Genomic DNA, 26,126 nt, shown 5'->3' with positions numbered 1-26,126 from the left:
CTAGCTGTTGGACCGAGTAGTTGCATTGCTTAAATAGGAGACGGTAAAAGCCGAGTGATCTCCTGTCACTCGCGAGTTGTAGGAGTTGCATGATTTACTCTCCTGTTACAACTATAAGGACGATGGACGGGGCAGGGTTTGGTAACTTTTTGGTGGTCGGATGGACGCCCCTCCTGTCTATGAAAACTTGCTAAGGCCCGACAGTGGTGGTGTTCGTGATCAAGTGTTTGAAAGTACTAGCCTCATACTTAGTATGGGATGAGGAAGCCTAGTACCTGATTGAACCTAGACGTGAGCGGTCGCCCCATTGTTCTTAGAACGGAGTTTCCCCTGCTGGTTGTCGCACGTGGTGGCAATGTGTGGTCACAGGACGGCAGAGGCCGGGTCTGTGGAACCTTGCACCAAAGGAAATGGGCCCGACACGGGTTAGGGGATTGATGGGGAAGGCCGACATAGGAAGCAACCTCCGGGTGCGCGGATGTCGTGGGGCTAGGTTCACCATGCATGGTTAAAGAACTCGAATCGATTCGTCTGCCTCTCACAGTCTGAGACTTTCTTGATCGCTATGTCACCCTAAGTAAATGAGGAATCTGATGATGGCAATGTTGTTGTTATATCTATACATCTTGTTTGGCTCTATGATTGCTTAGAATAGGTTGCACAACCTAGACTGGTAAGTGAATCTAGAACCGGAGCTAAAACTTGAAAATAGGGTTACTTAGTGCTTTTGGCAAACAAACCCCTCAGCCAAGAAGCCTTGCATGTCTAGTAGGAGGAGTAGTCCTTACTCCTGCCGGTTAAGTCTTGTTGAGCTTAGTAGCTCAGCCTTGTTGTGGCTTCTGTTTTCAGGTGAAGTTGCCGCGTCCGACCCCTCTCTGGTTGGTGCTTGGCCGCCCCAGCTTCCGCCAGGCTGGACGGTCGAGTGGGACCCCTCCTCGGACGGCGAGGAGAGGACTCAGTGATGTTCTGGTTGGCCTCGCCCAGACATCCGACCCCGACGAAGTCTTCCGCTAGTGTTTCTCTGTCGTTTTCTTTGAGCTCTGTAAAACTCTGATGTTAATTTTTTTTATGGCCGAACTAATTGAGTAAGACTTGCTTAACTCAGTGGACTTGTTGTATTCTCTGTAACCGATCACCTTCGTGTGGGTTTGCTAGACTCGATCCTGTTAAGTGGTTAAATCGGATGAAATCCGACGGCACCCCGTGTTAGCTCGGTTTAAGCAGAAGTGTCGCATGTTAGGCGACTTAACCTTGCTTAATCAAGCTAATCCGAGGTGGTTCCGCCACAGGTGGGCCCCACGAACGGTGCTAACAGAAGGAGAAAACGGTGCTCATCCCGTCTGTCGCAATCTCTCCAACCAAACAAAAAATTGGGACGACCCCATCCCATTCAACCAAACAAGAAATGGGATCATCCCATCCCGAAAAACTGGGACGGGACCGTCCCGTTGTACATTGTCTCCCAACCAAACGCACCCTAACTTTATGAGCAAGGCGAGGCAAGTCAATGATAGAAGCCGAATAAAAGATATGCTCGCGGCCATCCAATCAGAAGGGATACAACAATTTGGATCTTAACCTAGTTAGTTGCATTCAAGACTTTGCTAGGCTATATATACGTACTATGTACACCTCCTTAGGAAGACGAGATTAACTTTATAGGATTCATACTTTTGCACACGTTGCTTCTGTAATTGTAATAGGATAGTTCCAATCAAGCAATATAGTGTAAGGGTATTACTCTCCGCACGAGGCCCGAATCTCTATAAACATGTGTTCTTGTGTGTTTGGTGCCTCCGTATGTCTGTCAGCATTCATCAGCTACAGAGCACTCCTTGTAGCCTGAGTTACCAACCGTCAACACTAACCAAACTAAAAAGAATTTAGAATTACTTTTTTAAAACATGTTTGCAACCTAAAAATACTTTTTGCCCGCTCTTATGCCGCCCTCGGCAAAGAAGAAGCAACAACTATTAGAAATTAAATAATTTTGAAATGTTGAACTAGATTTGTAAAAATATTGAATCCACTTTTTCAAAATGTTGAAATAGGTTGTACAAAATATTAAATGTTGGTTGTGGTATTTTTTTATAAAATGTTGATATATGTTTTAAAAATGTTGAATCAATTATTTTTAGGTATTGATCTAACTTTTAAAAAATATTAAATCTAATCTATTAAAATGTTGAATCTTAGGTGTTGATCTACCTTTTAAAAATGCTAAATTTAATCTATTAAAATGGTGAATTGATTTTTAATTTGGGTCCAATGGACTTTAAAATACTAAGCTTATCTAACTTCCAGAAGCCACGTAGTAGCCCCCTTCGGGTCCAGACCCGACACAACCGATACTTGGGTTGGAGCGGGTGTAGAATTTTAGCCATGGGTGCCCAAAATCCCATAAGAGTTTAACCTTAACGTCTGTTAAAGTATTAAATCATACTAATATAATGAACTTTTGCTATTGAATTGTTGATGTATCATCAGGTGGAAATTTAGATTGCTACCTTACTATATTATTCTTTTACGAAACCTCAACCTTTTTATATTTTTTTATTCTAGATCCGTTTAATTCATTCCTATGAGAGTCAAACTCAAGTCCGTTGGATGCTAATCAGGTGCTCTAACCATTAGACCAGAGATCCTTTCGCTACCTTACTAGACTACATTAATGTGGAATTATTTATGTACTATCATATGAAAGTTTCGACATGCGACATTGCTATCATTGCTGGACTATTCTTAGACTACATTAATGTGGAATTATTTATGTACTATCATATGAAAGTTTCGACATGCGACATTGCTATCATTGCTGGACTATTCTTTCGTGGGATGAAACATGAAGATTTGGCTTCATACTTTGGTATGTTGCTCAAATTGCATTTTGTGAATCAAATGCGTACTGCATTATTACTTATTATATTTTGAACACTTTATTTCTTTATAAAGAAATAAAATGGGCGCCCAAAACCGTTGTGCTCACCAGGTGCGGGTTAGCAAGTGTGGATGCAAAAATCAACCCGTTAGAGCAACTTCAAGAGGCTGCTAATCTTACCCCAATACTTTTTTAGGAAAAAAGAGAGAAAAAATAAACTCCAACAATCCACCTAAACCTTCCCCTAGCGACGCTAAAAAAACAGCCTGCCACCACGTATATTTTAGCGTTGGCGTTCCTCCCCCAATCCTGATTCCCGCACGCCCACGCGTCCCTTCCGATGGGCCCAATATGATGACGTGGCCTGTGTTTGAAATATTGGGGGCTATTTATTAGCGATCTGCTGTGGACTGATATGTTTTCAGGGGAAATTTTTTTTTGGGAGAACCCCAATACATAGTTTTGGGGAAGAATTTTTTAAATACTCTTGGAAAATTTTTTCCCTAAAAACATATCAGTCCACAGCAGATCGCTAATAAATAGCCCCCAATATTTCAAACACAGGGCACGTCATCGTATTGGGCCCATCGGAAGGGACGCGCAAGCGTGCGGGAATCAGGACAACGCTAAAATATACGCGGTGGCAGGCTGTTTTTTTAGCGTCGCTAAAAAATTGGGGAATGATTAGGTAGATTGTTGGAGTTCATTTTTCCTCTCTTTTTTCTTAAAAAAGATATTAGGGTGAGATTAGCAGTCTCTTGGAGTTGCTCTCCTTATCTATTCTATTATAGGTGCGGGCGAAGGTAGGTGCGGCGGGTTTCATGGGTGGAATTTGCTCCACCGTCCACCTGCCTCCGACCCATGTCATCCCGAGCTCTCGCGGCCGCCGGAGCTTGCGTGCGGCCGGCGGAAGAGCTCGTGCAGTCGTGCGCCACCGAGCTATATGCGGCATGGCAACGCGTCCTGGGCCACGTTTGTTTTTTCCCCTTCTTCTTTTGAATAATTTTTCTTTCTAGATCAATTTTCTTTTATTTTGGGCTTCTGCACACTCATGTCGGTCCACTAATTTTGGGCTCCTGGGCTGGCTCTTGGGCTGATCGAGCTCGAGTCGTTCACGACGGTGCACCCCTCCGGCCCTCCCTCCCCCTCACGTCCGTTTCTTTACCCCTGTTCCCTTCTCTCTGTCTCTCCTCCCTTATTCTCGCTTCCCTGGCGGCGACGACTCGGCGAGCGTCGGCGCCATCCGCCACGTCTACGCCGGGCCCGTTACCGGCGACGAGCACTCATCAGGTATACCCGCCCCTTCTCTTCCCTTCCTGCTGTGCGAAACGGAGCACCCCAAACCCTAATGTAAGATGTAGTCGAATCTGACCCAGTTGCAATATACCTACTATCTTCGACTTTTTTTTGCAAAAATCTGCCCCTATATGGGAGGTAGGAAACGCACTGTGGCTTGGTAGGCAGTGTTTTGATTGGATTTTTTTATTACTTTTTAAGTTTTTGACTGTAGCACAAGCTCGAAGAAAAAAAAAGTTTTGACTTTGAATTGAGTTGATGCTTTGTGGACTTGGACAGAGTAAGCCTAGTTAACAATTGACTATTAGTGCTTGAAGCAGCAGGGGCTTAAATTTTCTATAATTGGGTCTTGGTTCCAGGATTAGAAAACAAATTCAAGTAGTAATACTTAGTTTTTCTATCCTTCCTGAACAGTATGTGAAAAAGCTTAGTTTTTGAAACATTCTTTAGTTATATTCCGTTGGATGAGAGTGGAATTTTCTCCCTTATTGTTTAATATAGTTTTTGAAATATTCATGTAGTTATGTTTTGTTGGATGAGAGTGGATATTTTTTCCTTGTTGTTTAAGAAGGTGGTAGTTTCTTGTTGGACGTTTTGATCAGATTGTGTTTGCAATGTATGGGTCATTTAAAACAAACACAAAAACTAAAACTTTATCTTCCAGGTGATCAGCCGTGGCATGGCAAGGAAGCCTTCAGCTTGCCTTGTGTTCTGTTTCCATATATGATGTCCTTCCTTCTGAAGGCCACAAATATTAAAAGATTATTGAAGTGGCCATTGAGAAGAGAATCAGCACTTTCAACACATCTACTTGCTGAAATTCCACCTGAGGTAGAGTTATCGGACTACCGGAGACTGCCAAGCTCTTATTGTGAGAGCCCAACAGGACTTCTCCATGGGGAGGACTTAAAGGCTGAGCTAGTTCCTGACTTGGATATTTTTTTTGAGCGTCTGTACGAATATTTCTGTGCAAAGGGTTTAAGATGCATCATCACCAAATGGATAATCGAGATCCTTAATGTTACATTTATGGTATGCGCCATTGGTTTTTTCTTCTTGTTTGTTGATTGGGATGCACTTGGCCATTTGAAATGTGGAGTGGAAGCACTTGAGGTAGGGAAGAAACCATGTGACCTAATGAATGTCATCAAGAATCACCCATTGATTCCGTTCACATATGTGAAGATGATCACTATTGGATCAATGGTTATATTGACGACGTATGGAATTATTAACTTTGTCAAGTTCTTTGTAAAATTGAGAAGCACACTGAACGTTCGTGACTTCTACTATAACAGGTAATATTTCAATTTCATGGTCCACTTGCACACATTGGTAAACATTTCTTGAGAAAATAATTGACTTGTCATTTTGTTTCCATTACTTCTATGTGCAGCCTTAAGGTCACGGATCTGGAGATTCAAACTATATCATGGCCCAAAGTAGTTGAGAAGGTTGTCCTCCTCCAGAAGTCACAACAACTTTGCGTTGTTAAGGATCTTTCAGAGCATGATATCATGATGAGATTAATGCGCAAAGAGAACTACTTGATCGGGATGGTTAATAAAGGCGTCATTGCATTTCCGATCGCCTGTTGGCTGCCTGGAGTTGGTCCAACTGTCGGTTCTCGTTTCCATGGGAGGAAAAGCTATCTGATGCTTCCAAAGACGCTAGAGTGGACATTGAATTGGTGCATCTTTCAGAGCATGTTTGATAGGTAAGTTTGCTCCTTCGTCTAGCGCCCATCAAATTATTTTGCTAGCATTAGTTTTTGCAAATTATTTGTTATAAGCAGTGCCCCTCAGGCTTTGAGAACAAGTAAGAGTTATGACATGGAAAAGAACTATTGTGCCATGGAATATGTATGTACGAGTGTCAAATTGATGTTACTTTGCTGGCAATGTCAAGAATGGAACGCTGTTTCCATTCAAGTCTATTCTACACCAGTCGTAGTAGATTTTTTTGATGAATACATTTTAAATTATTGACAAATTGAGGCGTTTATGTCACTTTAATGCCACTTATGCTATATGATAATAGAATGTCTGTGATTCTGTGAGTCTGTGTTCCCTTCCATTTGTTGCTTAAACAATGTGCAGTGCAGGGAGAATAGTGTTTACCTGAAATGTTGAGATGACAGATGGAGGAAACCTGCTGCTCATTTATTGTATTTTGTAACTGCAAACAATCTTGGAAACAACTATTACTACCTTTCTTCCATGATAATTTCAGTGTTTCTGTTTTTGTTCTTCTCCATGAAGTGCCTTTCTCATAACTGTTCCTTTAAATGTTGTCTTCCTGTACAGTCTTTATACATTATTTGTTGATTCTATTCTTTTAAAATGTTAGCTTACTTTTTTTAACCTTTTATAGATCCTCCTTTAACACAAATCTCATGTCATCTTCTTTTGCAGTAAATTTTGTGTCGGAAAAGACTTCCTAACAAGCCCATCTGTTTTGAAAAAGAGACTTATACTTATGGGCATTGCAATACTTTTGCTGTCGCCCTGCCTTGTCATCTTTCCATTGGTATATATGTTTCTGAGACATGCTGAAGAATTCTACAATCACCCCAGTACAGCATCATCTCGAAGATGGTCGAATTTATCAAGGTGGATTTTGCGTGAGTACAATGAGGTAGAAATAAGTTTCTTTTTTTGGGATAGATCCTCTACAAAACTCGGTAGATCATGTAATCTTGTTCTTTTCCAGTTTGTCCCTAATGCCACTACTTCTAACTATTTCAGGTTGAGCATTTCTTCAGACACAGGATGAACAATTGCACTCTCCACTCTTTGAATTACTTGAAGCAGTTTCCAACTCCATTAATATCTATTGTTGCAAAATTTGTTTCGTTTGTATCTGGTGGCTTGGCTGGAATCCTTCTCATCCTTGGATTCCTGGGTGAATCTATCCTTGAGGGCCATGTAAGTTTTTTTTCCCCTGCATCCTTTGTATCCCACAATTGATACCTTCCGCCTTTAAAATCGCGTTTCTTTATGGCTTATATGAAGGTTTTCGGACGGAATCTTTTCTGGTATACTGTTGTTTTTGGAACCATAGCAACTGTAAGTCGGAAAGTTGTGGCAGATGAGCTTCAAGTGATTGACCCAGAAGGAGCCATGACCCTTGTTGTCCAACATACACACTACATGCCAAAAAGATGGCGTGGTAAAGAGAGCAGTGAACTTGTGCGAAAAGAATTTGAAACTCTGTTTCAGGTAATTCACTTCCCTTAGATTTTCATTTTATTTACTGTGTCACTCTGGCATGTTTAGTTCTTATATCCTTTTTCCATGTGTGAGTGAGTGGGGAGGGATGTTAGCTCCATTACCAGTGGCTGGTGCAGCGCTGCCTCTGGTTGGGGACAGCGTGGTGATTTATCTGAGAAGCAAAGATGGGAGTGTCTGGCTTGTTGGTGGAGAGAGGGAGTGAGCGATAGGGCAGATATGTGATAGACAGGGAGAGGGCCTTGAGAGATCAGGATTAGTAAATCAGTAGTACTATGGGAGGGGAAGGGATATGGGTTAAGCTGGTCGCTTGGGCCAGTCCTCCTTTTCCTTCTCCTGTTTTTTCCCTCTTTCCTCCTCCCCAGTTTTGATGTTTGTAGATTGGTATAGCATTTAGCTTGAAAAGAAAAAGGATTGGTACATGTTGCCTCGCCCCACAAGCACTTGGGCATCGTGAAGGGATTAATGCCTACTTGGTATCTGTACTTGGGAATCGTGAAAGGGGTCCGGTACTCCCAGTGGTTGATTCGTTCTTTTTTATATATAAAAGAACTCAGTTTTAATGCCTACTTGGGTACTTTTGCATTTTAAGTAATGGTCTATTATTTATGTGGTTTATGAGATCCAGTGTATAATTTACAATTTTTGCCTTTAGAAGTGTAGTTGATTATTTGTAAATTGCAATTGCAGTATACCATAACAATGCTTTTGGAAGAGATGGCCTCGATATTCATCACTCCTTACTTGCTCATATTTGTGCTACCAAAGGTAATGTTTTGAGCAAGATCAACAGAAGTTTGTTTCTAGATTATGTTGTGTAATGATTGACATTTTCCTATCTACAGCGTGTCAATGATATTTTGTGCTTCATTTCGGAATTTACAGTTTACGTAGATGGAGTGGGTGATGTATGCAGGTTTGTCTTTGTATTTTGCTATTACTTATTACGATATACTAATGTTGCTACTTTGCATGGTTTCTAACTTCATTCTGTTTTCCTCAATAGCTTAAGTTTGTTTGACTTCCAAAGACATGGAAATAGAAACTATGGTTCACCACTTGATTCAGTAAAAGATATGAGGAGCTCCCAAGGGAAAATGGAGAAATCATTATTAAGGTACGTTTCATTTTAATACCATATATATGGTATAACATTTCAACACTTGATTTTTTTCTCTCGAAAAAGTGAAATGAACCACAGGTAGGAGGAATTACACGTTCAATTAATAAAGCAGGCTCAGTTCATTATTTGATGTATTTGTATATTTAGTGGATACTTAAACATCCGTCACTAGGTCCTTGTCCGCAATAGCGTTTCTGGTTGATTTTATGCACAAAATCGTAGTCTCCTCTTTAAAAGTTCAAAGTGAAGCTATTGTCCACAAGAGTTGCATGATTTTCTTAATTACTGAGTTGTGAAGTGTTATTATTTAAGTAGTGACCAAGTGTTTCCTTTGTGCTTCAATGCAGTACAAATACAAATAAATTCCAATTCTTGTAATCTCATTGACAATTTGACACAGCTAAGAAAAACTGGCATTTGAAATTATTTCAAAAGAAAGAATTGTAGCATAAATTACTTTTGATGGATGTTGGCCTTAAGTGGCTATGTTATTTTATTTTTGCAGTTTCCAAAGCACATATACATCATGGCAGCCAAATCCAGATGGCAAGCAGTTTTTGTGCAATCTCCAGAGATTCAAGGAAAAGCAAATTCGTAAATATACTTTTCAAGCAATGGAAGATTCACAACTTCGGTCAAGTATTGGTCAAAGTGGTGGCAGCATTTTCCATAGGCTGCTTTCCAGAGAGGTTTTTCTAGGCAATGGGATTATTTATAACTTTAGTCCATTAGGACTGCTTGACACAGATCAAAGAGCTTATCCATATATTCTGGACTGGTATTACACGTGTCACTCTGAACGCTTAGGCAGAGATGTGGACTCATCTACCCACCGCGATGAACCAGGGGAGGATATATGGCCACCTCTGACTGGGAGCAAGCCATTAACTGAGATTGAAGAGGAGGAAATCTGGGATTCTAATCTATATGAAAGAGCTCGAAGCCACTTGGAGGCATCAACATCAAGCGCGTTCTTTCAGCGTGCCACCTTCAAGCGCCAGGGCAGGGAACAAAATTCTACAAGCTGCCCTTGGTGGGCCCAGGCCTCTATACGCCGAACTGATCCACGAGACAGTTATGTTGAGCCTCCTCACAGCAGCTTTATTGAACCTCCAGACTTTGCAAATCACTACACATCTGACCATTGTTCTAGCCAGCACAGTGATTGGGCACTGAACACTGCACATCCTAATGGTCCAGAAGACAGTTTCCATGAGCCTCCGAACTTTGGAAATCATTATGTGTCTGGCTATCATTCAAGCTATCACAGCAGCAATGTGTCGGAGGGCACCAAAGAGCTAGATCAAAGAGATTACAGAACCACCAGTAGTTGCAGCCCCCAGGCCGCCCTCTCCAAGACAACGTACATGGATGATGACCCCGACCTGGAGCAGGGCCTGAGTTTCCATTTTGCTGATATCCCACAGAACGATGATGGAAACGAAGACAAAGCTGATGGCCATGGCGTAACCGGTATTTGTAGCTCTATGCCAGCCAGCCTCCATGTACGGATCGTACCTCGAAGCAGTGACCCAGTTTAATTTGAAGAAAAAACACAAAAAATAGTCATATATGTCCAGTGACACGATCAGTGATCTCGAATTACATTAGAAACAAAAAGATGCAAATGTTAGTTTTGTGTGAGCTGGCAAGGCCGGCAAATTCTTTTGTACAGATGAACCGCATACCTAATATAGTCATGCCCTCCCCTTTATAGGGAGAGAGTAAACATTCCTTTTGATTGAAAACTGAAATGGTTCGATTATTCAATCGGCTAATGCTCATCTGTAGTCGCATGGTACTGAAGATCCATGAATCTGGAGAACACAATATATTTCATACAAGCGGCATGCATGATCTGTTTCCCAAACAATTGAATAACCCAAAGTCACTTTTCAAAATTGCATCTTTATATAGCGGCAACCCACAAACATACGAATTTAATCTTCTAGGAGACTGGTGCTGACAATATGTTTTATACGTACAGAATATTCATTACTTGTGAAAACCTGGCTGAATTGAAACTGATGCAATGGAAGCAGCCCTTTCTGGTGGCACGCTTTGATCAAATTGGCATGACTCAATACATTATGCATGCTGTAAATTGCAAAAGTCGAGTACAAGAGATACCTTCTTACAGTTGGTATACATCATGTGCATAACTGGTTTTAAACGATGATAGAGACATGTCCACTTGCTTTTTTAACATGACATTTGACCTGGCATGAGCATAAGCATATTACGCACGTTACCATTGCTGCAAGCCTTTTATATTCTTCGATCTGGTGTTTTTTTTTTACTTAACTTCGATCTGGTAGTGAAACAAAGAGGCAGGCTGCAAATAAACAAAGCCCATCTGACTCGGCCCATGCCTGATGCCTTTCAACGAACGACAAAGCCCTGCCACGTTGATCTCCCTCGGCCCACCGAGTCCACTCGGCGGTCGGTACCTTCCTCTTCCTTTTCCCCTCCCCGCATTCGCTGCGATACGCCGGCGCCGGCGCCGCCGGCGTTCGTCCCCCACGCTCCCAGTTCTGCATTCCCCTCTTCCCAGGCATACGACTACTTGCGCCGGCCCCCTATCCTTCAGATGGCCGCTGCGGGCGACGCTGCCAAGGAGTACGTCGCCGGAGCAGCAGCCGGCGTCGCCCAGGTCGTAGTCGGCCACCCGTTCGACACCGTCAAGGTCTATTTCTTTCTCTCATCGTTTCCATTATTATCTCCGTATATGCGTTGTTCTCCGCAAATTTCGTCTTGCTTCTTGGTCAACTCTGTCGGTTTCTTACCATGCTATGTCCCTATCATAGCTATTCGATGAAATGCTTGCAAGGTTTCATTCAGCAGATAGGTATCCAACCGTGCATTACATACTGTTTTTTTTCATCTGATGAAGTAAATCTGTTCTTCCTAAGTAGAGATTCACTGCATCAAATTAATGCTTTTGAATAGTTATCCTTTGCAATCTATTCAATACAATACTGCAAGATTCTGATCACAATATATTTCAGCAACTTTGCTGATATACTCTAGCGCCAACTTCCGATGCCGTAAACGCCATCCCTAAGGTCGTAATTATGCTACATCGACCCATGTTTGCTGGTTAAGTGGTTAGCCACAACGTGCTATTGGAATGGAAATAGCATGGGTGGCTTGCGGCTTACATTTTTTGTCAGTACTCAGTAGCACATTGTGGCAAATGTATGCAGCCCATTAAGGCCCATGCATATCATGCACCTAGAAGAGCAATAGGAGCACCAGCAGTACTAGGGCCAGTTGACTATGCGTAGGGATTGTTTAGGTTTTTGTTAGTAAGTCAATACCTTTACATTGTAATGTTATCTTTAGGAGATGGTATGTTAGGTGCCATGCTTCTATGACAGTGGTACCTACCCACTCAAATGGAGCAAGAATATTGAATTTTTGTCTCTCAAAAGTTCTATTTTATTCTGGTCCATGGTCTCTTCTCTATCCTAAAAGCTCCTTTGGCCTATGCTGTCTGGCCTTATTTAGATGGTATTTACCCTTGATGAAGGATTTGCCACAAAACAAGGCATTGTCCCCCATAAGAGCCCCCATTTGACCCTGATGGTACACATTGTGTGGTGTTTGTGGCATTGCACGATGAGTTCACAAACACAAATCAGCTGGCTGTGATACTATGTGAGGTGATACTTATACATTTAACATCTACAATAGATTTTGTTTGTTAGTTCTGTGCTTATTGAATGATTCCTTGTTATATCAGTGCAAAATAATGCACAAAATAGCCTGCACCAGCTATCAGCCAAAGCTCTTCAATCTGGATGAATACATGGTTATAATTAACATAAATTTGGTTCATGTCAATTTAAGATTTTCTTGTTGTAAATTTTGGTTCATGCCAGTTTAAGATTTCTTTGTTCACTGTCTCACTGATAGGTCAAGCTGCAAGCTCACAATACCACAGCTCATGGAAAGGTGTACAAGAACGCGTTCCACTGCACTAGTAGGATACTGCTTGAGGAAGGAGTAAGCCCCCTTCTTTAATATTGCTTGGTCTTGGGTCATAATCCTCCTCCTTAAAGACAAGGGATTGTACCGTGGCTGTTTTGTCTTGGAATTCATTTTAGGCCCAGCATTAGAACCTGCAGTTGTTAAATTTAGGATTGTTATACATTATCATTTCAACTTTCTAAAAGGACAGATTTATATTGTTTATTCATCCACACTGAGTCACTGACTGGAATTCTTGCTTGCCTATTTTCTCTTGCAGATTAGAGGGTTGTACAAAGGTGCATCATCTTCATTTATTGGTATAGCAGTTGAAAGCTCCCTATTCTTTGGCACATATTCCCAAGCCAAACAATTATTACAGGTATTCAAATTATCTATCCAACTAAAAGAATTAAGCATATAATTGTTGAGCAGTAGCTGAGCAAGTAGGAACATTGCAAATCTTGAGTCAAACCCTGGCACCTGTGTTCGTGCCCCTGCTTTGAAGTGAAATTGTTGTTTTATCCTTATTTTTTCAACTTTGTGATTTTGCTCTCAACTATTCATAAGTCAATGCGATTTTACCCTTAGTCAAAACAGGGACAAATACACAACGACCAAGGGCAAAATCGCATCTACTTGTGAATAGTTGAGGGTAAACTCACAAAATTAAAAAAATTAGGGTAAAAACACAATTGCAATTCAAAGTAGGGGTAAGATCATCAAAAAACCTTGTTTCTTTCAGGGAAACTATGAGGATGGTAGGCCACATCTACAGGTAATCATTCCTTCTGCTGCATGTAGTGGAGCGCTGATTAGCTGTATCCTCACTCCAACTGAGCTGACTAAGGTCAGTGTTATGTCTAAATTCCCTCTTTTCCCTAATTGATGTAAGGACTTAGATGCATGATTCAGGTGGCACTTAATGATGTCATGTCAAGACCTTTTCCAGTGCAGAATGCAAGTTCAAGGGAAGGATGTAATGCATGGTACTAGGTACTCCAGCCCTCTTGATTGTGCTGTGAAAACATTGGAAAGTGAAGGGGTGAGATCAACGTGCCCTCTGCCTCTATTCGGTATCTTAACGTTTGCCAGACTAATGAGCTGTTGTTGTGTTACAGCTTAGGGGCATATTCCGTGGTGGTTTAGCCACATTGTTCAGAGAGGCGATTGGTAATGCTGTCTTCTTCTGCACTTACGAGTACAGCAGATACTGGATGCACAACTATTTGGATTCACCTTGGTTTTCTAGTAGCAGTCATTTTGTTATGGCAAAAGACATTGGGATAGGGGTCATGAGTGGTGGCATTAGTGGAATGGCAGTAAGTATTTATGATTGTTTTAGATTCTTTGTAAAGCACCTTTTTACACCCTCATTGTGATGAGTATTTCCTCTCCGCAGTTCTGGACAGCTACCCTACCACTGGATGTTGCAAAAACTATCATACAGACCGATCCAGACCCTCATTTGAGCCGAAACCCCTTTCGAGTTTTAAGCATGGTAATGCTCTTACTAGGCCTCACAATGTCGCGCTTTAATTAGCTAGTGTCTTGTCCTAATGGTGGCAGTCTACAATCCAAATGGCTTGAAATGTAACAGGTTTATAAGAGAGCTGGGATGAGTGGCTGCTATGCTGGCCTTGGACCGACACTAGCAAGAGCTTTCCCTGCCAATGCAGCGGCAATTGTTGCCTGGGAGTACAGTGCTAAGATTCTTGGTATTAAGCGAGGCTAGTATTAAGGTACTACCATATGAACATGAAATAATGCTTATATCAAGATTTAACCTTCGTTCAGTTATTTTTCCTCTGTTTTGTTTCGTTGTCATATTTGGTGGAAGATGCCATCCGGTGGCCCTTTGTCTCTCCCAGTAGACTGACAAATATGTTCCGGGTTTTTCTTGCTATTCCAGGTACTTTGCACTTGTCCCGGAATTGGACTGGGAAATACACTGAATGGAACATTTCTTTTGGTTCATGGCACGGATGTTTTTTTTCCTCCACAGCGATGAAAAGGAGGAAGGCTATACTAAGAACTCTGTAAACTTGGTGGCATCTTTGTGGAATCTTCGTGCTCCACTTCTATCTTCTACTTTGCATCAAACAAGCGTGGAAATGGTGGTGCATGTAAATGAAGCAGGTTAAGGCTACCTCCGAGCTGTACCATGATCAACCTACTTGAGTTGGTATGGACTCGATTAGAAAGGATGGCGTCATGGCGATCATGCCTGTCCCTTTCCTGATGAACTAAAAAAATAGGTGCCTACGGAGGTTACTGCTGCTATTTTCCTGTTGTGCGTAAGCTATGCCTACTGTTGTTCGGGTAAATATTGGGTGCAACCCAGTGCAAACGTAGAAACTCGGATCGTATCCATCGGATACAAAACATGCGGTTCAGATGCGATCTTGATTCCCTCAGGAAACTTCACAGGGTTCCACTTGGGACATCTTGCATGACACACCCTATTCAAAAGAACATTTATGCGAAGCTCCCTCCACCTGTCCATTCAGTGACAGGTCAGGCGACGGCTACATCTCATCTCCGTTCCTCCAGTCAATCCCGTCACCTTCCCCTGAGTCTTCAGCGGCATTCACGCACGGGTCCTGATTAGGGATCTGCTCTTATTGAAGATTACATTCTATTTCAGTTTGGGGGTCACTTACAGGGTCTACCATGGTTTAGGTGTTGGCGGCGGCGGTGGTGGATGAGGAGACTCTTCCAACTGCTGATTTGTTCCCAAGCAACATTATCCTAGGTATGGATTCATCCAAGTTGTGTTCTTCAGTTCTTGTGAGGATTCTTTTACGTCTGTAGTATTGATTCTCCCCTCAATGCACATGGGATGCTTGGTGTTCTGTAGCCCTATGTTATTTGGATGCATCTATGCTGCGTGTTTTAGTTTTCTGTAGGCCCCTAATTGACTTTTAGTATGATCTTGACATTATATATGTCAATAAAATCATCTCAGCGTATTGACCTGTAGGAACATGTGAAAAGAGACTGGAAATGACGTTGGGCTAGATTGGTGGATGTGGCATGAATTCTGGAATATCATCATCTAGCTGTTAGGCACATTTAACATAGAAATCATGATTTATTAGTCAAGTAGCATCAGCCTGAAAGGATAGCATTGTGCCTCAGAAGCGATTCTTCAATGACACTAGGCATACCTGGCCCATTCATTCTTTTGGCATAGTTCAGAATTTTGGCAGATGACTGTTAGCTAGAATTTCAATCATGCATTCTTGATTAGTCTGAACCTCAATGTAATTCAGGAAACTAAATTAATGAAGTTAAAATAAGTAGAAAATTACTTTTTTTTTTGAAAGCAAGTAGAAAATTACTTTAAGTGTGATCCAAATGTTTAGTTCACTCATAACTGTTTCATCTCAGTATGAAAGTTAGTTGAAATAAAATTTTGATTTAAAAAATACAACATGGGTTTGCATTCTGCTTAGCTTACCAAAATTTAAAAGGCTTAAATATTGATCTTTTCTAACACACATGCATTGCTGGATATTGTATCATATCTTTTATTTTTCATGGTTACCAGGCGCGTGCATGACAAACATGTGTCTGAATGTTTTGACCCTGCGCAAATGATGGAATTCAATCTTAAAAAGAGCAACGCTGCAGCACATGATTTGCTTGACGTCTGTTGTGGAATCAGTAGCCAAATCGGAACCCACTTTGGGTGTGGGATATAGAACACCAGAAAAATCACACACTGTACCACTCCGTGTAAGAAAATGTATTATGTATTTCAAAGAAATTATCCATCTCTGCCATGTAATATGTTCATATTTTCTTATGCAGGGACCATCTTTCACACCGGAATATGATAATATCACTTTGGTTGTAGCGTGTACAACACCACAAAAATCATGGAGTGTGCCATTCTGTGTAAGAAACTATGTGCTGTTGCTATGTTACAAAAAAAACAGTTGGTGTCTACCAAAGATATCATTGGAATGTTGTTTTTGTGTAGGGATCGTCTTGCACACCGGAATGTGACGAGTCCTTCAAGCCAGCAGTTGGCATGACATTTGACAACATCGAATCAGCGAAAGAATTCTATAGAGCCTATGCTGCACATGTTGGGTTTCCAGTACGAGTGGGCCAGCACAAGGCGAAGGATGGTGTGGTGACGCATAAACGTTTATACTGCTCGAGAGAAGGGTTCCGTAAGCCTAGAGATGAGACACAATCTGAACCTGAGTGCAGCGAGAAGAGGAAATGTGAAAGGATGTTTAGCAATGGTTGCTCTCAAACGGACAAAGGAAAGTAAGTACATCATAACCACTTTTGTGGAAGAGCATACGCATGCACTTGTCTCACCTAATAAGCAGCATCTCATCAGATCAAATAGACAGAGTTGGTGAGAAGGTGAAGAATACATTGTTCAGTTTTCATAAGGCTAGCATTGGCACTTCGGATGCATACTGTTTCCTTCGTGTCGGCCTTGGCGGGTTTGAGAATGTTGGGTGCACATTAAGGGACCTACAGAATTACCACGGGAAGTTAAGATGCTCGATAAAGTCTTCAGATGCTCAAATGTTTGTTGACCAATTGAGAAAAAAGGCGCTCGCAAATCCAGCATTTTATTTTGATTATATCATCGATGAGAAAGGCAGGTTAGTCCATGCATTTTGGTCGGATGCCACTTGTAGGAAAAATTATTCTCATTTTGGGATGTAGTATCTTTTGACTCTACATACAGCACAAATGAGTATAACATGATATTCACACCCTTCACTGGAGTGAATCATCACAAGGCAACTGTGTTGTTTGGGGCTGCACTATTATCTAATGAGAAGATAGAATCCTACACGTGGTTGTTTAAGACATTCTTGAATGCAATGGGTGGTGTTGAGCCAACTGTATTTATAACCGATGAAGATGCTAGCATGAAGGTTGCGATACAAAATGTTTTCCTAAAATCAATCCATAGACTATGCGTGTGGCACATACTTAAGAAGGTTCCCGAAAAGGTTGGTCCTGACCTCAAGGAGCAGGATGAGTTCCATGATTCTTTAAGTTTATGTGTATGGTCATCTGAAACTCCAGAGGAGTTTGAGGAACGATGGCCACCCAAAATTAATCTCCCTTTCTGAATTGAACATACATGAAAAGTATTGTAAGCTTGCACATCAGGAATTAACGTATATATGGCAAAAGTCTATAGTATTTTAAATACAAAGAACCCAGGACCGAGCAGCACATGTACTTAGTAAGTACAACTCACATCAAGAAAAACCTGTGTTTTCGTAGTAATTAGAGGTTTACAAAATATAAATGTATCACAGAAAATAGGCTGGATGTTTTACTGGAGCACTTTCTTACTTCGTCGTGTTTAACCTTATGAGTGTCAGTTTCTCCTAAATTTTGTAAGCAGTGGCAGATTAAAGGTGACATGTGTTATTAGAATCCATAAGTTAGCACTTCAAAAAATGTCAAAAAGCTTAAGCAGCCAATATTGTGATCTGGGGAGAAATGAAGTTGAAGCCACATCACTGTCTGTGATGTTTACCCTGGCATGCACCAATTCCTCCTCGATCTGTAGCATGTACGAATGAATTTAGCTCATGGCCGTAGTAAAAGAAATACTCCTTCAATGAATTCATTTATAGGATCCAATTATCACTGTTACACATAACTACTTGTAAGATCCAAAACCATGCAGCTTCATAATCGGAAAAGGAGCTAAAGAGTTTACATCCTGTAGGCGTAGTGGACCTTTCCAACCGTGGAGGGGCCGAGGGTGGGAGCAATCCCTGTAGGCGTCGGACATCGGCGTTGACCGCTACGGCGCTGCGGTGAAGCGCATCGCTTCCGCGGCGCATGTGACAACGAGGTCGGCGCTCACCTCTCCTGCAGCTCCCGCGCCGCCTCGGCCGCGGCCTCCGCCTTCGCCGTGCGGATGGCGTCACGCGGCAGTACAGGTCTGACGCGTGTGGTGGAGGGCGGCGAATGAAGAGGATGGGGAGACTTCTCTCGGAAGAGAAGGTTTGGGAGGAGAGGGAGAAATTTGCAATTTTACCATCATCAGAGTTGGGTTTCGTTGGAATGCCATCCCACGAATGGGTTTCGCCAGATTGCCACTATGAAATGGTGTCCACCCGCTCAAATGCCTTTCCTTCCCCTAAAGGCCTGAACCCTGACCCCCTTCTTCCCAAGTTCGCTCTCTTCCTGCCACGCATCCACGCAGGTGATTGACGGCCCGTGCCCCTCCTTGCCCCTTCCCTACCGGCGGACGGCCTGCGCCGCCATGGGAGAGGACGCCAGTGCATCCCACTTCGGCACTTCCCCTACTTGTTGCACATCCTCGTCTGCGCTAGCTACTGACTGGTAGCGGGTCCAGATCACGGTGACATACATCTCGCACACTTGCAGTCACCTGAGCAGGAACAGCCCAGATCAGATCTTGCATCGAAACATCAATGGCAACTGAAGACGATTCTAGCTTCAATTTCATGGTAGTTTCTCTATTGCATTATTTCTTGCGTGCTACTATCTGTCATGGTTCGGTTTTAAACTTTGCGATGTTTAATAGGGTGCGATGGGATTATGTCAAGGTGATATGGATTGTTCCAAAGCACCAGAAACAAGTATGCCACCTTCTGTAAGTATTCTCCTGTGCAACACTTTGCAATTTCTTTGTTCTTTGCAATCTTGGTAGTTCATTATTGATATGCCCCGAAATCTTTATCAAGGGATCTATGAATGAGCCTGAGTGGGGTGATGGCTTAAAGCCATGTATTGGCATGACATTTGACAGCTGGGAGGACGGTGAAGAGTTCTATAAAGCATATGCTGAACGTGTTGGCTTTTCCGTTCGCACATGGACACAGCTGAAAGGTGGCGATGGTGCATTGTTGTGGAAGCGTTATGTTTGTACAAGGGAGGGTTTCAGGAAGGGGAATAAGCGGGTGATCACAGGAGCAAACAAGCCGAAAAGGAATAGGAAGCTCACTAGATGTGGTTGTGAGGCTATGATAGGATTCAAGAGAAATGCTGATGGCAAATATGAGGTCGCACGTTTTGTTGAATCCCACACGCATGAACTCCTTTCTGCTAGTCAAAGACAACTCATCAAATCAAGTAGGGAAGTAAGTGATTGATGTGTGCACCGTTTATCTTTTCTTTATCCTTTTTTCTGTTTTTGCTTGTACACCCCGTTCTTTGATTTCTAACTTTTTTTTTTTGTCTATTTCTATGAAGGGGTTGAATTATGTGCCTGACTGTGATGATAGATTAAAGCCCTTAAGTGGCATGACATTTAATAGCTGGGAAGAAGGTGAAAAACTCTATAAAGTGTATGCTGATCACGTTGGGTTTTCTGTCCGCACATCAACACAGAGTAAAGATTGTGGTGGTGTAGCATTGTGGAAGCGTTATGTTTGTACAAGAGAAGGTTTCAGGAAGGGAAAACAATTGGAGGTGACTGGAGAAAACAAGCGTAAAAGGAATAGGAAGCTTACCAGGTGTGGTTGTGAGGCTATGATTGCATTCAAGAGAAAAGCCAACGGAACATATGAAGTTGCCCGGTTCATTGAAGCACACAGACATGAACTTGTTCGTCCTAGTAAGAAACGGTCTGAGAAGTCCAATAGAGAAGTAAGTAGTGAAATGAAGGGCACATTACTTGGCACGCCTGAAATATTTAATTTGCTTAATTCAGAGAAGGGTGAACAACGAAACATTGGCTGTACGAATGTTGATTTGCAGAATCAGCGTTGCGGTATTCAAAAAGCAATCAAAGAATCAGATTGTCAGGTTTTTATCAATATCATGAAAAAGAAGCAAAGCTTCAATTCAGAATTCTTCTTTGATTACCAACTAGATGAGAAGGGCATGGTAAAGCATATTTTCTGGGCAGATGGATCGTGCAGAAAGAACTACACGTTGTTTGGTGATGTTATTTCTTTTTATTCTACATGTGACACCAATCAGCATGGCCCAATAATTACCCTGTTCACTGGAGTTAACCATCACAACACTTGTGTTACATTTGGTGCTGGATATCTAGCAGATAACAGAATTCAGTCATGCACGTGGTTATGTCAAGCTTTTCTCAAGGCAATGGGTGGGGTTGCACCTAAAGTTGTTATAACCAATGAGGACCCTAGCATGGAATGTGCAATAAGAGATGTCTTTCAAACAACTAAACATAGACTTTGTACCTGGAAAATTCTTATGAAACTCTCAGATAAAGTTGGCCCTATGTTAAACAGCAATACGCAGTTTAGTAATAGAATTAGGGCATGTGTTTTGGGTTCAGAAACTCCAGAGGAGTTTGAGTTGAAGTGGTCTTCAATAATTTCCGAATTTGGTTTAGAAAATAATGCTTGGCTGACTGAGAAGTATAACATGCGTCAAACTTGGATACCTGCTTACTTTCATGATCTGTCCCTTGGTAGAATACTGCAGACCACATCAAGACTTGAGAGTGAGAATGCATTCTTTGGTCATTTTAACAATCAACAACCTGTTTTGCTGGAGTTCTGGGTAAGATTTCAAACTGCTGTAGAGGAACAACAGCGCACAGAGTTGTGCAATGACAATGCCACCCTTTGTATGCTGCCTATGCTGCAGAGCCCTTGGAGCATTGAGAGTCATGGCAGAGAAGTTTATACTAATGAAATATTTAAACTCTTCCAAGATGAGGTGATTGCTGCTAGGGATAGCTGTGATGTCAAAAGTATGGCACAGCTTGGTGAAATTCGGATCACAGGCATTAGTGATGATAGTGGAAAGATTAAAACAGTTCAGTACAATACCTGTACCAAGATTGCACAATGTTCTTGTAGATTGTTCGAATCTGTTGGTATTCCTTGTTCTCATATCATTGTTGTCCTGAAGGGGGAAAAGTGTAATGAAATCCCTAGCCATTATATAATGCAGAGGTGGACTAAAATGGCTACATGGATAAACATCTTTGGTTCCAACATGCATATGCTTGAAGGGTCACGGACATCCCTTCCACCTACTATTACAAGGCTGTATTCGGAATCCTGTTCAAAATTTAATAGTGGCATAGATGTTGCCAAACAATGTGAGAAGAAAATGAGATACTTGCACAAGGCTATTTCTGATGCCGTTGATCATGTAATGCAAATGGGACCAATCAGTGAGTATAATGGACGGCAAGTTTGATACTCTATCCATCCACTACATGAAGTGCACCAGTTGGGAAGTGACAAAAGAATGAAGGTGCTTTGGAGCAGGCAAAAGGATGAAAGGGAACAGGACTACCTCAAATAATTAGGTAAAGAATATTAAATTTTCGTTATTGTGTTTGCTTTGGAGTTGTTGATTTATTGATGTGTTGTCTTTGCAGGTAGATAAGCAGCGGAGAACTCAGAAGGTCTGTAGTATTTGCTCATCTTTGGTTTTGAATCTTTTTGGTTAAGCCACTTGTGTCTTGCTCCATTGTCCGACGGGGGAGGGCCTTGAGCCCCGTCCGTCCCACTGCTAGATCCGTCCTGGTAGCGAACATTCAGCTGACCCAAGGTTGGTTCCAACTATTCACTGAACAGGGAGAAGGACACCCCAATTTTACCATCTCTGCAAACCAAGTATGCAATTCCACCAAAATCATCGAAAATTTTCTGTTTCAGCTTCATTTTACCCAGTGGAGTACAACATTCACGGCATTTGAATTGTTTTACTGTTGCTCCGTTACGGACACGGTACCAGGTAGAAATGTACTCTATTTTTGCTGGCACGAGCGAGCAATAGTTTATAGTCTATACCGACGAAACGATCCAATCCAGACGCCACGGCCTCCGAGCAAATGGCCGTGCGGTTTCATCCGTCACCAGTTGTAAAATACTCGCGTGCGTGCACCACGAAACCAGCCAACCTCCTCGTTAAAACTCGGCTATCCCCTGGCTTCCAAACGCATCGCACATTTGCTACTGCATCCATCGCAAACGGTCACGTCCCGATGGACTCGAACGCCGCCGCCATTCTCCCCACCCACGCCGGCGACGACCTCCACCGCCGCCGCCGCCGCCGCTGCTGCTGCGTCTGCTGCCTCCTCGCCGCTCTGCTCATCGGCGTGACACTCCTGGTCCTCTTCCTCACGGTGCTCCGCGTGCGCGACCCCACCACGCGGCTCGTCTCCTCGCGCGTCATTGGCTTCTCCCCGGGCCCCCCGGGGCCCGAGCTCCAGTTCAACCTCACCATGCTCCTGACCGTGGGCGTGCACAACCCGAACCGGGCGTCCTTCTCGTACGAGTCCGGGAGCGCCGAGCTCCGGTACCGCGGCGTCCTGGTGGGCGTCGCCGGCGTCGAGCCCGGGCGCATCCCCAGCAGGGGCGACGGCACCATGGAGCTCATGATGACGGTGCTGTCCGGCAGCTTCGGCGCCGAGCTGCCGCAGCTGGTCAGGGACATGGAGGCCGGCGCGGTGCCGCTGGACGCCGGCGCCAGGGTGCCCGGGAAGGTCGGCCTCCTCGGCGGGGTGATCAAGCTGCCCGCCGTGGCGTACTCCGACTGCCATGTCATCTTCGGCGTCCCGGAGATGAAAGTCCGGAGCCAGGTGTGCCACGACCACACCAAGCTCTGATCGGGTTCGAGTTAGGGCCGGCCGGGCTGCTTCAGTGTTGCGTGATTGTGTCTTCGATTGGCCGTGCAAGGCATGCAGATAACATACTGTCACCGGCTCACTGCTAGGTGTTGAAAAGAGAAAGAGTATACTCCCTCTATTTTAAAATATACTATTATGGTTGGTCAAACACTGTCAGCGTTATGATGGTCTTGTACTCTTGTCGATCAACAGGTGCTGTCGTCCTGACTACGCGATTATCTTTACACAGAAGATGCAAATAGCTCCATCGATTCACCTTCCCGTGTACGGATTCTATCTTTCAGAATTTTCCTATCGAACGCTCCATTGCAACATAAAAATAAAACATCTGTAACATAAAAAATCAGTTGCAACATTGAAAAATAGGGGGAAAAATGATTACATCGTTCGACTCTGAAGTAGAAAATTCCCGCTGCAATATGAACACTATATTTTCCAAAAAATTCCCACGCGCAACATGAATACTATGAAACATACAGAAACAATAGTCGCAATATCGATGCTTAACTATTGGAACATAAGTCGAGCTGTTCGATTTTTAAAAAAAAATCCGGACTACGTGTAGCATTACCGTTTTTTAAGAAAAGAAAAGGAAATACCTTTTCTCCACGTGGACCCGGTCGGCGGGCTGGCTGGACTGATCGAGTTCGAGTCGGTAAGCCAGCTTACTTCAAATAATCTAACAATCTCATTATGTTCCGAAAGCACACACGACAGGAGCGGACCTAGTATAGGGATATGGGTGTGCAGATGTACACCCAATAATTCTTGCCAAACACTAGCAGTTTGTACGTATATAATTCGTATGGGTGTACTCACAGTTTGTCCAGAACGTGTATATTTGAGCTCCAGCACTCAAAAAAGCCTTGCCAATATCCCAAACTCCCTCTGTCTCTCTCGCATGCCACGATGGGCCTCCTAGTATTGCCCTTGCCCACATCCGCAGTCTGCACGAAAGCCACCTTGTCAGGCAGCCCGGCAGGGGAGCGAGCGCGTGGTGTCCAGGCAAAATGTGAGCAGCGAGCGCCCAGGTAATTAAGGGCCAGACCAACATCGGCCGAGGAAGGGAAGAGCATCAGCTAGCATCTCATCTGCAGAAGGTTTGTGTTTTTATGATAGGTCACGTCTTTGCTTATTTGTTGTAGTTGGTATGCAATTACTAGTTACTCAGTAATACCAATTGCCAGTTTCGGTTGTACATCAATAAAAAAGAAACTGAAATCGAAGTAGAGAACATTGAAGTAGAAACGGAAATTGCGAGGACAAAACATCAGGCTGATGGGGCAACATGTGGTGTTGATAATTCACGAAGATTAACATGACTACATGGCTAAATTCTTGAAGATGATGGACAATTTATGACGTTGGCAGGCTTTTCTATGACCGTGGGGGAGATGAGTGCCGTGTTAGGTTATGATAATGTCAACGAGCTAGTATGGCAAGACGAAGATCATTGTATTAGCATCGTCACAACTTTAGGATATGATTTTCCAAAAAAGTGAAAAATCGTGTAGCAATGACAATCATTTTTTCCTTCTTTTATAGAGGTATAATTTTTGGAATCTCCGTACACCCAGTACTGAAAATCCTGCGTCCGCCACTGACACACGAGTCCGGATCTTGGAAGACACGAACGCGTACAATGGACATGTTGCCATCGTCTCCGCTTCCGGCGGATCTCCTGCTGGAGGTCCTGGCGCGTTGCGACCCAGCCACCGTCATCCGCTGCGCCGCGACCTGCAAGCCCTGGTACCGGTGCATCACCGACCCATCCTTCCCGCGGCTCCTTCGCGCGCATACCGGCGGCGGCCGCTCCGTCACGTGCCTCGTCGGCGGCTTCTTCTGGCGCTCGCGAGAGGACGACCGCTGCACCTTCACGGAGACACGGATGTCGCCGTCGTCGTCGTGCAGCGCCGCCACCACGTCTCCCGTGGCAAAGACCATTCGCGCCTTCCTGTCGCGCAACGCCGGGCACCTGAAATCGTTCGAGCCCTGGAGTCCCGCGGCGGCCTCGTCCTCTTCCGCCGCGGCATCCAGCGCGGCGCGTGGTGGGGCACGCAACAGGAACGTCGCCTGTGGATATGCAAGTATGCAACCCCGTGACCGGCTGGCGCCGCTCCATCCCCGCGCCGGCCGTCTACGACCAGGCGCACGTCCTGCTCCCCGGAGAGGACAGCCACTCGTTCCAGCTCGTCGCCGTGTACCTCGGGACACTGCGACGGTACGGCGACCTCACGTTCCAGACCTTCGCATCGGAAGCCAAGGACACGCGCTGAGCGACGGCGATGGCGGAGATGGACGGCGGCGGCGCATGGGACCCGGAAATCGAGCTATCGCCGCCGGAGGATTTCGAGAGAGTGGTGACGCCCTCGCCGGTGGTCCTCGGCCGCGTCGCCCACTGGCTGTTCAGGGCGTGCGGGGCGTACAACGTGCTCGCGCTCGACGCCGACGCGGCGCGTGCGGCGTGCATCGACGTCCCGCCGAGGTCCGCGCTGGACAGCGACGCGATCCCGCGGAAGCAGATGCTCCTGTCGTCGACGGCGGACGGGAGGCTGAGCCTGCTCGCCGGGGAGGAGACCAGGATCTCCGCGTGGGCGCTGTCGACGGCGACTACTACGACGGGCGGGAGCAGCGACTCCGGATGGTCGCTGCACGCGACGTACGAGAGGGAGTGGATAGCCAGGTTTGTGGCGCCGCAGGGGCCGCGGCGCAAGCCCGGGTACCCGGTGATCGATCTCGAGCGGGGCGGCGGCGGCGGCGCTTTCATTGGCGCGCACGGCTTCGGAAGCTACGTCCTGCTCAACATGGGGACTAACGAGATCGTGCGGACGGAGGTGGCGAAGTCGTCATGCTTCTGCCCGTACGAGTACGAGGTTGATCTGGCCTTGCTCACTGCGCCAATGAAATCATTTTGACCTGTTCCTACGGTCGATGTTGCCAGGAATGTTCTTTACACATTTGCCGCCTTGAGCGAAATGTTTAAACACACTTTCTTTCTTTTTTTTTGAGGTGGTTTAACGGATACATCAACCT

At 44.1% G+C, this 26,126-nt stretch overlaps 4 protein-coding genes and 1 long non-coding RNA gene across 5 annotated transcripts; 4 read left to right on the top strand and 1 right to left on the bottom strand.

Moving 5' to 3' along the window:
* The first annotated feature begins 4,010 nt into the window (after positions 1 to 4,010).
* Positions 4,011 to 10,258, top strand: LOC117838868 (autophagy-related protein 9). The gene is made up of 10 exons (XM_034719054.2): positions 4,011 to 4,168; positions 4,839 to 5,472; positions 5,571 to 5,891; positions 6,589 to 6,811; positions 6,922 to 7,101; positions 7,189 to 7,395; positions 8,095 to 8,172; positions 8,250 to 8,320; positions 8,411 to 8,521; positions 9,033 to 10,258. Exons 2-10 carry the CDS (start codon positions 4,898 to 4,900, stop codon positions 10,066 to 10,068), a joined length of 2,802 nt encoding a protein of 933 aa, XP_034574945.1. The 5' UTR covers positions 4,011 to 4,168; positions 4,839 to 4,897; the 3' UTR covers positions 10,069 to 10,258.
* A 676-nt stretch (positions 10,259 to 10,934) lies between these two features.
* On the top strand, positions 10,935 to 14,782 carry LOC117837391 (mitochondrial arginine transporter BAC1). Its single transcript, XM_034717007.2, has 9 exons — positions 10,935 to 11,213; positions 12,446 to 12,535; positions 12,780 to 12,881; positions 13,245 to 13,349; positions 13,452 to 13,544; positions 13,621 to 13,821; positions 13,902 to 14,000; positions 14,100 to 14,241; positions 14,412 to 14,782. The coding sequence occupies exons 1-8, from the start codon at positions 11,118 to 11,120 to the stop codon at positions 14,232 to 14,234; spliced, it is 921 nt and encodes a 306-aa protein (XP_034572898.1). The 5' UTR covers positions 10,935 to 11,117; the 3' UTR covers positions 14,235 to 14,241; positions 14,412 to 14,782.
* Positions 14,783 to 17,666: 2,884 nt separating this feature from the next.
* LOC117837394 (uncharacterized) lies at positions 17,667 to 18,921 on the bottom strand. Its single transcript, XR_004636335.2, has 2 exons — positions 18,216 to 18,921; positions 17,667 to 18,056 (listed from the first exon to the last, which is right to left on the bottom strand). It is a non-coding gene; the product is annotated as an uncharacterized lncRNA (long non-coding RNA).
* A 137-nt stretch (positions 18,922 to 19,058) lies between these two features.
* Positions 19,059 to 21,847, top strand: LOC140221092 (protein FAR1-RELATED SEQUENCE 7-like). The gene is made up of 7 exons (XM_072290421.1): positions 19,059 to 19,121; positions 19,213 to 19,608; positions 19,721 to 20,116; positions 20,228 to 20,356; positions 20,930 to 21,007; positions 21,095 to 21,281; positions 21,840 to 21,847. The coding sequence occupies exons 1-7, from the start codon at positions 19,059 to 19,061 to the stop codon at positions 21,845 to 21,847; spliced, it is 1,257 nt and encodes a 418-aa protein (XP_072146522.1).
* On the top strand, positions 21,674 to 23,387 carry LOC117837392 (uncharacterized). Its single transcript, XM_034717008.2, has 2 exons — positions 21,674 to 21,767; positions 21,840 to 23,387. The coding sequence occupies exon 2, from the start codon at positions 22,296 to 22,298 to the stop codon at positions 23,070 to 23,072; it is 777 nt and encodes a 258-aa protein (XP_034572899.1). The 5' UTR covers positions 21,674 to 21,767; positions 21,840 to 22,295; the 3' UTR covers positions 23,073 to 23,387.
* Positions 23,388 to 26,126: the final 2,739 nt, after the last annotated feature.

Source organism: Setaria viridis, chromosome 9 (genome assembly GCF_005286985.2).
Source record: "Setaria viridis chromosome 9, Setaria_viridis_v4.0, whole genome shotgun sequence".
Taxonomy (NCBI): Eukaryota; Viridiplantae; Streptophyta; class Magnoliopsida; order Poales; family Poaceae; genus Setaria; species Setaria viridis.
The sequence above is the reverse complement of the archived record's forward strand: the minus strand, read 5'-3'. Positions and strand labels throughout refer to the sequence as shown.